Source organism: Protopterus annectens, chromosome 9.part0 (assembly GCF_019279795.1).
Source record: "Protopterus annectens isolate FY-2018-M chromosome 9.part0, PAN1.0, whole genome shotgun sequence".
NCBI classification, from domain to species: domain Eukaryota; kingdom Metazoa; phylum Chordata; order Ceratodontiformes; family Protopteridae; genus Protopterus; species Protopterus annectens.
This window is the reverse complement of record NC_056743.1, coordinates 237,110,911-237,126,489: the sequence shown is the minus strand read 5'-3', so window position 1 is coordinate 237,126,489 and position 15,579 is coordinate 237,110,911. Positions and strand designations below refer to the sequence as shown.

Below are 15,579 nucleotides of genomic sequence, written 5' to 3'. Positions count from 1 at the left end.
GTTCCAGGGGAAATTTGAATTAAAAATTGGTTTCAAAGGTAAAGCAGTTCCCTACATTCTGGTCTCAAGGGCCCACAGACTGCGGGAAGCTACAGGAAGCAGTTTCTGTAGGTAGTGACGAAGATTTTATTCCACTGTTTTAAAAACAGTATCCAATCACAAAGGAAGCTGAAACAGACATGCAAAATTGCATACGATGATGGCTTGATGTGGGAATAATTCAAAAGGGAAATAGCTCTACAAATTCACCCATATGGCCAGTTAAAAGAAAGATGGCACTTAACGATTGGTTATTGATTTACGAAAAATGAACCAATTCACGACTCCCTGGGCTCATCTGATTCCAGGGGTCCCAGAGCTAGCAGCAAGAATAAAACCAGAAAGTCAGTGGTTTAAGGTCATAGTCTTAGCTAATGGTTTCTTTGCAGTACCACTGCTGGAAAAAGATTGGCAAAGGTTTGCCTGTACTTTTCAAAATGAACAGTATGTCATGACGTGGTTACTGCAGGGGTTTCGAAACAGTCTGGTTATAGTTCACCAAATAGTTGGATGAATATTACAAGGTCTGGAATCTGATGATTCTGTTCTATATTATATTTATGACATACTAATATGTATATAGCTAAAGTGACACAAGTCCTTCAAACGGGTTTATATTAAATCAGCAAATGCTTAAAAAAGAGAACGCTGATTTATCTTCCACATTGTAGCGAAAGCTTACAATCCCGAACACTTAGAGCATTTTTTTTTCCCAGACTAAAAACATCGCTGTTCCAAAAAAGAAAAAACAAACTTTAAAACATTATGTAAATTGGGGGGCAGTGCCTCCCCCCCCAACCCCCTACTTAAATATACCAACTCCGAGGTCACACTACAGTGCCGAAAGCGGCCAAGCGATTTCTTTCCCAGGGAAAGAATTCACTTATATGCCTTTTGGGTATTTTGCCATTTTGTGCTTTTAATTTTGAACAAGATGCATTCGACATGATGCGTCTTCTATCATATAATAGGGAACCCTTCAAACACTGCAGTTGCCAGGGTTTAATGTTTAAAGTGAAAAGGTACAATTCTTGTTGTTGTGTCTTTCGTCTTATCCCGGTTAGGGGTCGCCACAGCGAAACTCCGGTCTGCTAATGTTTGGTAGTAGATTTTTATGTGCCGAGTTACCAGCCTTGACGCACATCCTTCAACGAAGGCATGCCCATTCATGCATGTCTCCACACAGAAGACACTCTAGCTGAGAATTGAACGCAACAACGTATTGCTGTGAGGCGACAACGCTACCGCAGCACCACTACCGTGGGGTACAATTCATGTCATCTGAAGTAAAATTTCTAGGTACTCTTATGTCCGCCTGGGCATACTCCTTTTTTGGACAGGGTGCAGGGAATTTTGCAATTGGATAAACCGGTTACCATTCCGGATTTGCACAAATTTTACGTTTTATGAATTATATTTGAGAATTCATAGAAGATTATGCCAGCATGGCAGTTCCTCTGTATGACATGCTTTCTAGCCAGAAAGAATTACCCTTTCTGGAGTGGGGACCAGAGGAAAATATGGCTTTTTGTGATTTAAAGGCAGCATTGGCCAAGGGTACAGAACTAATAGCTCCAAGTTGAACACTTCCCTTTGTGTTACTTGCAGCAGCTGGACCAAACACATTCTCTGCTGTGCTTTTACAGGAGTGGTCTCAGGTCTCTAATGCTAAAATGGAAAAGACTTTCTGCCCCATTACATTCTTCAGTAGAAAGATGACATGTTGAGAAGGGGATATCACCCATGCATTCAGCAACTTTTGGCCATTTACTGGGGGTTTAAAATAAACTGAATACCTAACAGCTTTTTCCAAAGACATTATAGTACAGACAGCACATTATGCCTTACAGGCTTTCGTAAATGAGACTCAGTTAAATAAACTGCAGACGTCAGTCAAGCAGTGTTTGCAAAATGGTTGGCATTATTTAGTGTCAAGCAAGTTACAATAAAGGCAGGAGATAAGTATTACTTATCTAACTTCATAGGATATGAAGGAAAACGACACAAATGCATTAGGCACATTTCAAATCCAGAAAAGCCCATTCTGTCTCCTGATTTTCAGGAAGACAGGTAATCCGTCTTTGTTGACTGTACTCTGTTTTGGGACAATGGACTATCAGACTGGATTTGCAGTAGTACCAGAAAACCCTTCTATGGGACAGCCGACTGATTCAGTTACCGAGACACGTCTGCTCAGCGAGCTGAACTGGAAGTAGTTCTTTGTGTTACAGCATTTTCCACCTGTCAATATTTTTTTTGGACAGTGCATATGTAGTTAATTCTCTGCGGCTGCATATGTCTACATAGGCAAGGAGAGGGTTTGTTGATAATATGGGCATACCAGTCAAGCATGTTTCTGTGTTAGACTATTTGGAATTTGGTTTGTAGTCTGTCCCTTGTGGGTTGCTACAATATCTTAAAGGTAAAAGCTCATCAAAAAGCTGCAAATTAAAATTTTCAGTTAAATAACTATGCTGATCAGATGGCAAAAAAGGCAACCAAAAAAGGAATGCAGTTGTATCCTACAGAACACCTTTCTGATGTACCAGATAAAACCACTGCAGTATATGCCTTAGACATTTTCAGCTCAGAATTTGCAGCATGATTTACTGCGTATCCAAACTAAGTTTGGACTACAGGAAGAGTTAGAAAAATGTACTGTTGTAGGAGAAAGTCTAGGGCAATATTATGCAAAATGTTTTGAAGATTGTTCTAGTCTTCCTTGTATATCATACCAACAGACACAACAGTTAGTGAAATTTAATCATCCGGTATTGGGACATTTGGGTACACAAGTTATGGCCTATTGTGAAAAACAAGTACTGGCATCCACAGTTAAAGAAAATCTACGATTCAGTGCATGCTGAATGCTTAATATGTTTGCAGATTAATGCTCAATTGAAAAAGCCACAGTTACTAAGGGTAACTCCAGTGGATGGACTTGGTATGCTATCCAAATTGACTTTGCAGGTCCATTGCCACCAGCTAAAGGTGGGTACAGGTATCTTCTAGTGGTAGTTGATGTTTTTTCAAAATGGATAGAAGCAGTTCCTACCAAAACAATGACGGCTAAGGCTACAGCAGAAGCTTTATGGAAAAATATTTGTCATTGGGGATGGCCATGAGTTATCGAATCTGATAACGGGCCACAATTTGTCTGTAAACTGATGAAAGCTTTGTGTGATTTGCTTGGTATCCAGCAACACTTTAATGTTCCTTACCATCCTCAGTCCAATGGGATTTTTGAAAGAATGAACGCCTTAAAGCCTGCTAGGAAAAAGGTGTGAATTGGGTAAAACATTTGCCTGGAATCTTGCTGGGTGTCAGAGCAACTCCTCACAGTAAAACAGGGATATCACCTTTTGAATCATGACAAGCAGGAAAATGCCTGTACAGTTGCCATTCGATCCTACTGTTAGTACAGACCATTATTAGAAATTGCACAGCATCAACAATGGTTAAAGGATATTTCTAAATTGTGTCAAAGTTTATCAGAAATGCAAACATTCAAATTACAGTTAAAGGATCCTGTTATGCCAGAAGAAAACCTTCCCTCTGGGACAGAAGTACTAATCAAGACATTCCAGATGGACGGTCCATGGGATAGTAATTGGCAAGGACCTTTTAAAGTAATTGCTCAGTCAAGACGTCTAGTATACAAAGTTAAAGGAAATTAAAAAAGCAAATTGATTCTTGCGCATAGAGATCAATTGAAAGTCATTAAGTGACTTCATTTTTTTTTTTGTAGACTCACAGCAAATGGCAAGTCTAAATCAGTTAATCATATTAATACCGCTTCAAAGGTTCATAGGTAGGTACTAGGCTATCGGCCCAAGGGCCTACATAAGCCTAGCTAGCAAGGTACCAGAGCTTACGTCACCCAAGAAAGTTATTTTCCTGTGCCACTGTCCAGCAGAGAGACACAAGTGATCCCCGGGGTGTATTTCCTATTTCCCATCCACGCATCAAGATTTTTCTTGAAGAAATTTGCTTGACTTAGATGGGTAGCTTGTTCCAGAGTATAGGTAGTCTCTGGGACAGGAATCTATCCCTCCAGCGTGTCGTGTTTATTGTGGTGGCAAGGTTTAGGTCCCTAGAGTGTGTAGCTTGGAGGGATTGGGTTTTCTTTAGGTGTAGCATGTCCAACAGCTCTGGATTTAACATAACTTTATATGTTAGGTAGAGAGCACCTCGGAGTAGGCGATGTGCTACAGAGTAAAGCTGGAGTTTTTGAGGCAGTCAGTGTAGGACATTTGTCTGAGGCCAGTAATCCCCTTTGTGATGTACTTCTGTGGCCTTCCCAGCTGCTGCAGATGTTTTGTGAGGTACATTCCAAAAGGGGCATTGTACTCTATAATGGGTCTAATGAATGATGAGTAGAGGGGAACAATTTACCTTTTTTTCCTGGATGAGAACCCTTTTATGATGAGGTGTGCCACGTAGAAGGACTTCCTGACTACTGTGGCGATGTGACTATCAAAGGAGAGACTACTGTCCACCTGGGTCCCAAGGTCTCATCACGCATTCGGTGTTAAGTAGATTGCTGTCTATGTGGTAGTTCATGGGTACAGAGTATTTACCAAAGGGGATGACACTGCACTTTTTGGCATTGAGTTTGAGGCCATGGCTCTGACACCAGGCATCTGTCTCAGTGAGGCCCTACTGTAGGATGTCCACATCATTTGGGGACTTGACTATGGCTCCTAGTTTGCAGTCATCTTCAAACTTCATCAGCCAGAGGCCTTCTGTGTTAGCCTGTACTTCAGAGAAGTAGATAACAAGCAGTTGTGGTTCCAGGATGGAACCCTGTGGCACTCCACTTGTCACTACCTTGAGGTCTGATTTAGAGTCTGCAACGTTTACAGTGTGGGTTCTGCCAGTGAGCCAGTTGGCAACCCATCTTGTGACGTAGGGATTTATACCTAGTTTAGTGAGTTTAGCTATAATTCTAGAATGGGGGATGGTGTTGATAGCCTTGGCGAGGTCAAGATAGACTGTGTGAACCACCTTACCCTCATCCACGGCTTTGGTGACTGCCTCAAAGAAGTCTATCAGGTTCAGGAGGCATGATCTGCCTTTCGCAAACCCAAACTGGGTGGGATCCAGAGTTTGGAGGTTACCAGTGTCTGAGTTCCATGATACGTTCCATGGCCTTGCAGACCAGGCTCGTCAGGCTAATAAGGTCGATAGTTCCCGGGAACAGTGGAAAGGTTATATTATTGTAAAAGTATTCTGTATTATGAGGCATTAAGCGTCATTGCAAAAGATAAACTATTTAGTTTGGCTGAAAAGACCAGAAAAGATACTGCTCACAGTTGGTGGTATATCTTTACTGGCTGGTCAAAATCTGGAAAAAAAGACTTAAGTTGGTTGATACAGCCTGTATTAGTAGTGTTAGGCATTATAGTCATATGAACTATCTGGAATTGCTACCTACATTGCCATTTGCGGAAAACTTATAAAATCCAACAAATCATAATGGTTAACCTAGATAAACTGGAAAAGGTTTCAATGTGTACAACTGAAGTTGAAAATGGAGAGTCATTTTCCGCCTTTTAAACGAAAGAGGGAATTGAGAGTAATGAACAGGTTAAAATGAGTTTTGGTGGATTTTTTCTGAAAATGTATAATCTAAATTTATGTGCATCTGCGGTGGTGGTGCTGTGATAACATTGTTGCCTCACAGTAAGACGTCCTTTTCGATTCTCAGCATCTTCTCTGTGGAGACATGCATGAATGGGCGTACCTTCATTGAAGGTTGCGTCAGGGCTGGCAACTCGGCACATAAAAATCTACTGCCAATCATTAGCGGACTGGAGTTCCGCTGCAGCGACCCCTAACTGGGAAAAGCCAAGACGCAACATTCTGCATTTCAGCGTGCAGGGTGTACTTTAGTTTCAACTCTTGGCAAAAACATATAGCTTGGCATTCATTAAGAATCAGAAGAAAAATGTTTCATCTTTTATAAACTGTAGAGCTTGTGAAATTTATTATCTACAAGCAGGACAAGATGAACTCTTGTATGCTCTGTGTCTCCTCAATATGATACGCAAGATAGGTTAAGGATGAAAGGAGTTATTCTTCAGGAACAGAATGTTTAAGATATGGAAAACAAGCTGTAAGCAGACCAGCTTGAGAGGAAAGACATATTCTGGCAAATTTCCAAAACTGCTGATGCAGGCAGAAAAGACACTATAATGATTGGGACTTTTTCTTTTGTAGAGGAGAGACTGATTATTCTAAGCTGAAGTACGTTTGATGTATTACCTTTCATTTGTTAAACTAGATGTCAGCTTCGTATGCAGAGTAAACAAATGTCATAACAGCAGAACTCTTTCAGTGTTTTCATTGAATAAAGGTACAGACTACCTGCATAGTGTAGCACAACCTAAATCTTAATACAAGTTGGATATGGTCTCCAGGGGAAAAGCGGCCTTCGGCTCAATGGTGCTCAGAAATGTTCTTCCATAAAGGCCACCCAGGTTTCTCAGGTAGCTTGGGATTCTGCCCTATCAGTGATGAACGGAATGAAGATTAACAACATCAGATAAAGAAGTTACGTCTTACCATAATGTTCCGTCTGTGTTGTTGATCTTCTTCCATTCATCACAACCCACCCTCCGTCCCCCATCAAAGGCTCTTGGTGGATCTCATGAGTCCTTGTGGTGTGTCAGGGTTTTTGCGGAAAAATGGCCTCTGCTTTATTTTTATGTCTTATGCAAACTCGATCTGCGTAACAGGGAGAAGGGCATTTTGGGTAGCAGCTTAGCTCAAGAATTTTATGGTGTATGTGAGCTTGGTATTGGGCTGACACGGTTCTGTGGGGCTTGGAACCAAACCCATCAGTGATGAATGGAAGATCATCAACAACACAGATGGAACGTAATGGAAAGACAACTTCTTTTTTTAGTTGATTCAAAAGAGGTAGCTTAATAAATGACTTTGTCCAACATCTGTTATATTTAAGCTCTAATGTAGCTTTATTTTCTTTTACTGTTTGATTCATAGCGAATGTACTTGGTGACGGAGTTGTGCGAGGGTGGCGAACTAAAAGAAATCCTTCAAAAAAAGAAATACTTCACAGAAAATGAGACCAGGCATATTATTAGGAGTCTGGCTGCCGCAATAGCATACCTGCATAAAAAAGGTACAGTCTCTGTCATTACCTTCACTTTAATTTAATGTTATTACTGTAGTGTGTCGATCTACATTTCACTCAAAGATCAGAGCAAAGGCTTAAACTTCTTGAGAAATACAACATTTAGGTTGATGCATTCCACAAAGAGGAGGTATGTCTGTTGTCACTGCAAAGCTGGTAAATCTTTTTTTCTATCTTGTCTAATATTCCACCAACTGTAACATGTTTGTATTCACTAAATGAAATGTAACTTTTTATTGTTTCTCTTACAAAACATTATGTAATATGTTAAACTTGTTAACTTCCTTTTGTAAAATTAAATGTTAATTCTTTGTCTTGGAGCTTTTCTTCCTGGGTCTCTGCTGAAAATGGAGATGTTGTCCAGTCGGACTTTCCAGGTAAACAAATGTCACATAAGCGTTCTGTATAACTCTCAACAGCAAACCCAAAAGTAAAAGAACGCTATATCCACGGGCTCTTGAGATGCCAAAATCACCAGTGCTGCACAAATAACTGTTGGTTAAACTGTACTACTATTATGTAAAAGAACGCTAACCACTCATTTGACTTAAAAAAAAAAACAAAAAAAAAACAGGTTTAATAGCAAGAATTGTTGAGCGCTTTCACCCGCAATAATACAGGCTTCATCAGAACATCTCTAAAACCAACTGTTGCAGTTTAAATACCACATTTTGGCGCCAATACTAAAAAATTTTTAAAGCTACGAATGTACGTGTTATTCATACATCCTATGCACTTTAAATTCCTAACATTCTTATTATACAATCACAATGTAATACTTGCACAATCCATGTTGATATATATGTAAAAAAATATATTTTTAGAAGAACTTTTGATCCTTTAGTAAAAAATACTATCATAAATAAAATCAAACAATCATCGTTTAACTATATAAATTAAGAGTTGATAAATATTTTAAATATGACATCAGTCCATAAGGCTCGTTAAAATGCAATTGATGTAACAAAAACAGACAGTGCCTAAGCAGTAACTGAAAGTGTTTTAATAGTTAAGTAATCATTGAGCCCTGGTGGTGTGGAGGCATCCGTTAATAACTGCCACCATAATTCTTTAAGACAAAATATCCTTAGTATTACCCCCCCCCCCCCCCGGGATCAATCTGAATATTTTAATCTCTTTCACCACACTTTTCTACATGCCTGTATAGGGCATTGTTTGCATCCTTCCTCGTAATACTGTACAAATGTGCGTAGATGCATTTCCTAAAGTTTCTTGCGGTCTTCCCTATATAATATCTTGGGCAAATAGCACATTTGGCTAAATAGATAATGTGTTTAGAATTACAATTGCCCTGTTGAAACCTAAATTTGGTCTTTTAATATTGTCTAAAATAATTCCTTCATTTATTTCCTAACACTGACTACAACTCCCATACTTCCTGGTGTACTTCTTGTCTGTGTCAACACCTCTAACTATTGACCTTCTTTCCAGATGCTGCTTAATGTTACATCCCATTTTGTTAACAAATAAAGGTTTAGGTCCCAGAATTTTTGAAATGACTTGACAAACTAAAATAACATTCCAGTTCACAATCATAATTTCTTTATTTTGTTGGTATATGGTCCATACTCTAATACACAAGCTTTATTAAATTTAATTGTTGTCCCTAAATTGTAAGAATCACCCCGTTCATTTGGTAAATTAACCCTATATTTATAATTATAACCTAATAAAGGGACATATTTACGTCCCCATTCTTTAATAACATAGTTACTCACTTTCATCATCATATTCATGTTATAACCTCTATCTTTAAATAAAGTAGTGATAAAGTCTACTTCCTCTACCATCTCAGTATATTGTGATGTCATTCTTATAGTCCTTATACACTGTCTTTTGTAGATATTGGTTAATAATTTCCTAGCGTGATTGCTTGTGTATTCTAAGTATTCGTTAGAAAATGTATTTTTTCTATATATTCGGGACTTAAAACTGTTTTCCCCATTAGATACACAAGTGTCTAAATAAGCTAAGCCATCATTACTACTAGATGACGTAAATTGAAGGAAGTCACTACTTTGATCCAAAAAATTATTCAGGATGGTTAAACTACCATCCCATAAGATGTAAATATCATCTAAAAAAACGGGAGTAGTATTTGATGTATTTGTAATACTCACTTTGGAAGACTGTTGTTTCTTCCCAGTCACGCATGACCAAATTAGCAAATATGGGGGCACAAGCAGCCCCCATAGCTACTCCTCTAGTTTGTCTAAAGTGCTCTCCCTCATAAAGTATATAATTGTGGTCTAATACTAATGACATAATTTCAAGAATGAGACAAACCCTGTGCCAATCTAGATCCGCATATTTCCTAATGCTGTTAGTGAAGGCTTCCATACCTTCATCCTTAGGGATGCACGAAAATAAATCAATAACATCTATGGTAACAAATGTTAGACCCTCTTTCCATGTATTCACTGGATAATTCTTCAAAAATTCCCAAGAGTCTTTTACCATATGGGGGAATCTTCTCATACATATGTTTCAACTGCTACTACTCTGGGGAACGTTTTGGATTTGCTACCTGAAATAATAGGTCAGAAGGGTGGATTGTCAATGTTTTTATGTACCTTTGGAATTCCTACAAGTGATGCTAATATGGGATATTCAACTTTCAAAAATTTGTAGTTATCTTCGGTAATTCTTTTGTCTATAAGGAATTCTTCCACATGCATGTCTATACGTCTGTATGCAATGTTAATTTCATTAATAGAAACCATTTCATAATTACCTGACAGATGTAAGATATGCATTTTCAAAGTGTATTCTGTGCTATCATAGATTACTACCCCTCCCCTTTTGTCCGGTTTCATTACCCGAATTCTTTTGTCATTTCTCAAATCCTGTAAAATTTTAAATTCTTCCTTAGGAAAATTGCATTTTATTTTATTGCCCTTTAAGTTGTTGTGCAGTTGGTATATCTGTCTGGTTACTAGTTTGTCATAAATCAATATATTCGGGTGCATTGCAGGCATATGGCAGCTCTTCTTTTTCAGAGTGCCTGTTCCCCTACATTTGGGTTCAGTATCTAAGTCAGTGTCCTTAAATGCAATGGCTAAATTCAATTTCCTAATGAAGAGTTTGAACTCACTTAAACAATCAACTAGTTTGAAACAAGTCGTGGGGATGTATTTCATTCCTTTGGAGAGTAATTCAAAGTGTAATTTATCAAGTGGAAGGTTGGTATAATTGTATATATTAAAATTTTTGTAAGAAATGATACCTTCTTTGGAAATAACCTGACAAAAATCCGAATGTATATTTCCCGAAGGTCCACTGGTTTTGTTCATTAAATGTATCTCAGTCCCCCCCCCCCTTCCCTGGGGTATTCTTGTTTCTTCTGTACTTTTGATGTGGATAATGTTGTTTCCACTTGCCTTCCCTTTTCCACTCCAAATGCTGTTCTTGTTTCCAGCCCCTTTGAAAATTTGATCTACCCTCCCACTGATATGTTTTCATAATCTTCTCTTTCATGACTACCTTTGTGGTAGTCCTTAGTGTAACTGAAAGCACTAATATTATCTCCCCATAAATAGGCTTTGCCCATTTTGTACTGCTCCATGTCTCTTTTTAGCTTTTTGCATTTTTTATTGTAAACCACCTGAGTTTTGTCGTCAGCCATATTAAATTGCTTAACATATAATTTCTCCCATTGAGGGAACAATAAATCACATAAAATCAACTCCTTTAACATTTCAACTTCATTCATACATTTACATAGTTTTTCATCGTTATACTTAAGTGCATATATTGTAACCCAAATTGATCAAATAATTGGTTAGTCACATTTAATATTATCAGATAAATCTACCCCCATGGGGTGCTTGAAAAAACGCAACCCCATGGGAACGATTTTCAAATCAATGCATTTAGAAAGATATGCATTATCTAATTTCCATTTTTTTTCCAAGGGTAAAAATAAAATCCCCGAGTGTACCCTTTGGTGCTGAATGTTTAACATGCTCTCCGTCTGTTTCACCATTCATACGATCAAAAACACAGTTGTTATCCAAAAAGTTCTTTAAAACATTGGTGTTAACTTTAAGTTATCTGTAATACTGCATTTCTCACTAGTGGAACTTTGTCCACAAAGTCCTTTACGTTGGTATGAGCATATGTTCTCATAGGCTGTGTTCTTTTGGGCTTCGTGCCTATACGCTTCGCTTCCTCATCTAATTCCCCGAATGAAAAATCGAATGTAAAGTCAGAAACACCCAGCCTACTGCTGTTACGTTGCTCCACTTGGGGCTGGGTAACCGGTAAATCTGTTGCTCTTAGACTTCCACGTCCTATCCCCTGCTCATTGGGAATCCCTGGTGAAGGGTGCAGAAATCACCATTTCTTTCGGCAATCTTGAATGTACTGCACATTTGCTTTACAGCTTACAGTATGTTAGCATGTTCAGTAGATGTCATTGTGTTCATCAGAACTGTCTGTTAGTGAATTTCCATGAACCCAAAGAGACAACACGACTTGTTAAAAGTGATCCTGTCAAATTTGTATGTGCATCATGGCATTCTGTAGCTTAACTGCCATGATGCCTTTCCCATATATCATTCTGATTTTGTGTGGACTGTTTATTAATAAAAAGCTTTGCAGGCTTTTTGTTAAAGTTCATTTATGTGGACTACTACTTATCCCCTCAATGACATCAGTGTAGGAATAGCATGGGAATGTATCCATACACATTCCTAAGGTCAGTAAAAGCTCTGTGATAACTTACAGGAAGCAGAGTTTGAAAGATTTTATTTAAAAAAAAATACAGAAAATGTACCATTAGCAGAGCAAATGCATCACTACACAATTGGCAAGTGGTACAACAGGGAGTTATTTATGTATGTATTTATTTATTTGGTCTCTCCTTGCATCATCCTACAGTCTTGCTACCTAGAGGCCCACTTCCAGACAGGGTCTGCCAACTTCTTTGACCCCTCCCCCCCGACTCGCTGTACTTCTCTTTGGACATTCATGGAACCCAAGGATGCCCTTGGATTCTTGGGTGTTTGTATTAGTCAAGATTTTTTTCCATATGCCCTACCCTCTAATGTTAATAATTTTCATTGCTGCAGTAGCCTTTCACTATATATATCGTATCCTGGTAATGATACAACAGCTGGCTAGCTTCACAAAGCTGTGGGTTCCTCGCACACCTACACTGTGACTGCTGATAGGCTAATCTTCTGGAAGAGAAATCAGCAGTTGGAGAGTAAACGATTTCATTACTTTCTTGCAGGTCTGAGGCATTACAGGAGCGGTACTCCACTGCAAGTATCATTTCTGACAGAAGTCCCCATAGGAGAACCTTTCTGCACAAAAGTTACTGCCATTTTAAGAAACTTAGTATATGTTATTTTCTGTTTAAACACAGCGTTACCCCTTTAAGAAATCTGATGTACTTTTTTTTTTTTTTTTTTTACAACATTGGAAATTTTTCTTTTAGGGACTGCTGTGTTTAGCATGAGGCTTATTTTTTGATCATTTGGGGCTAATGTTGTATTAAATATGTACTTCTTTTAGAAAACTTTTTAATTGTTCGTGTACATTTTATAGGTTGAGGAGTGTTTTACAGGGCAGGAAATGTTTGTTAAATATTGATGTATTCTTTGACAACTTACCTGCTGTTTTTTTTTTTTTTTTTTTTTTTTTCCTGTCAGCGCAGTTCAGAAAAGGGGTTTTCAGTTCTGACAGGAATTTTTGTACAGTGTTTGCATGTTTTCCCTTGAAAAGTGACTGTGCAAGGAAGTGTGTGTGTTGCTTGTCAACACTTGGCTGACAACTTACTTACCGACTAATTTATTTCAACAGTGCTTACCGGCAATCAGGCTTTTTCCTCGGCTACAACATGGATATATACCTTGGTCCTGCTGACTCTTCCCACTGTAACTAAAAAGAGAAAAAATGCATTAAAAGAACCCTGGCCACCTTTGTGGGCTCAGGCAGTGCCTCGGATGTTTAGAAGGTGACTCAGTAGTGGCCAACCGATGTTCATCATTCCCAGTGCTACAATAACCATTAGATTAGATTTGTTGTTTCCTGCCTGGAAAACAACTTGTCAGCTTCAAAATGCTCTGGCTTCCCCCTCCCCAATTCTTTCACACTGACCAGCTAATCCCATGGAGGGATATCAGCAGTTAGAGCAAATCTTTCTTCAGTATGTACCATCCTGAGAAGATGAGAAAAAGCATCTGTCATGCTTTGCAGGAGCAGAAATTGGCCAACAGCTAATTTATGACAAGCAAGTGCCCCCCCCCTCGAATTTAGTACTTTTTTAAGAAAAATCTGTTCTGCTTATATTATTTTGACTAAACAGTAACATTCCTTTAAGAAACCTGGTATTGTTTCACAGTGTTGAAAGTTTGCTGTCAGGGCTGCTTTTTTTTTTAGTTACAGGCATTTGTCTCAATGTATTTGGGGTTAATTATGTGAAAAATCATGTACTGCTTGTGTAAACTTGGATTTTTTGTAACAAAAAAAAAGGTTTATAGGCAGGAAATGTATATGTCAGTGTAATGTTTATGCTTACTTCTTGATAACCTACCTGCCATATGTATGTATAGTTATTTATGGTTAGTACCACTAGGATAGTGGCCTCTCTTCAGGAGAGATCTGAGGTGGTATTTATACATCTAATGGAAATTTGGCTAAGGTATCTGTAGGTGCTTTGGGATCTTTTACATCCACCTAAGCTATCTACAGCTCTGTCAGATGGGACCTCTGTTTAACATCTTATGCAATTATTTTTTGTTGATTATTAATACTTTCTTCTTCAAGAAAGTTATTTTAAAGCTAGGAGTTTCTGTTTTAATGGACGGTCACAAGACTGCACTGTACTTTCAAGCAAGACTGTTTTTTTTTCCTGTCAGTTCTTTCAAGTATTTAAAAAAAAACATGCTTTATATGGAGGATTGTTTATTTTACTTTTTGGTGCTGAAAAGTTTTTAAGTGCTTTACTCTGTGTGAAAAAATTACTTTTTAAAGACTTTGTTTTCAGCAGCTCGTCAAGAACTTCTAACTCAAGTCGTCCAGATTGCCTCCACCGGATTAGAGGTCCATGAAACTGACTGCATGGTTTCTCCAGGTTTTATCATAGCCAGATATGCTAGGCTTCCCACTACAGTGGTCAAGGTTATATCGGCTTCTCAGAAACCAGACACAAAAGGTATACTGTAGCAAATGGAAGAGGTTTTCTTTCTGGGCCATTTCCAAGGGATTGGACCCTTTACTCAGCACCTGTTTCATCCATCTTAGAATTTGTATCAGAGTTCTTTGACAAAGGTTATTCCACCATCAAATTTCAAATGGCAGTTGTTTTGAACTTTCGCATTGGTCATAATGATTCTTCCATAGCTTCTCTAAAGATATCTAAAGCCTTTTGAGAGGAACATTTTTTCTATGATCACCCTTCATAGATCCAATTCCTCCATGGGACACTACCATTATGCTTCAAGCTCTAACTCAAACCCCTTTTGAACCTACAGCCACAGTAGATTTTAAGTTCTTGACATGGAAAACAATTTTTCTAGTGACTGTTATGTCAGCCAGGCAGATTTCAGAATTACAGGCACTTTCATTCAAACTTCCGTATCTGGCATTTCACGACGACACTGTTTCTCTCAGAATTAATGCATGCTTTCCTCCTAAGGTGACATCAAAGCAAACATAAATCAATCAATAAACTTACCAATTTTTTTTTCCCTGCTACTGAAATGAAGGTGAATACATTTTACGTATGTTAGATGTCTGTCAACTCAGATTCTACCTTCATAGAACTCAACAATTCAGGAAATCTGGTGAGTTTTTGTTGCCATCTCAAAGCCAGTATTAGGTAAAGCTGCTGTTAGTTACTCTTTCTAGATGGTTGGCAGACTGAATTTTCTTTGCGAATAACAAAAACAATTTGTCTTTTAATTTAAGCCTAAAATTCATTCCACTAGAGCAATATCTGTCAACATTTTTTTCTAGAAAGATTCCCATTGATGACATTTGCATTGACTTGGTCCACAGACCATATGTTTGTCTCATTATAAATTAGATAAATCTGTCATGTTCTTCATTTGATTCCACCATCCTCAGGCACATCTTTCATTGATTGCCATCCAGATTCTGTATCTTGGGAATTTGTTCCAAGAGTTCAATGTAATGAAAACAGATAACATTGGATACAAAAATTATGTACTTACCATGGTAGATCCATGTTGTCTGATGGTTTTTTTTTTTTTTTTTTTTTTTGGTACAGTTCCCTCCCCCCTTCCTCCCTTCATAAAGTGTCACATAAGACTTTGGGATGACTGGGTGGTTACTACTCATTTCTCTTTGTCTGTGAACAGTCCTGTTCTGACTTGTCTTCTTTCCCTCTC

General features: G+C 38.2%; 1 protein-coding gene across 1 annotated transcript in view; it reads left to right on the top strand.

Moving 5' to 3' along the window:
- Window positions 1–15,579, top strand: part of STK33 (serine/threonine kinase 33) — a 247,610-nt gene that overhangs the window by 170,443 nt on the left and 61,588 nt on the right. The window contains exon 5 of the mRNA XM_044082810.1: window positions 7,048–7,186. Within this exon, the coding sequence (XP_043938745.1) occupies window positions 7,048–7,186 (139 nt within the window). The remainder of the gene's footprint in view (window positions 1–7,047; window positions 7,187–15,579) is intronic.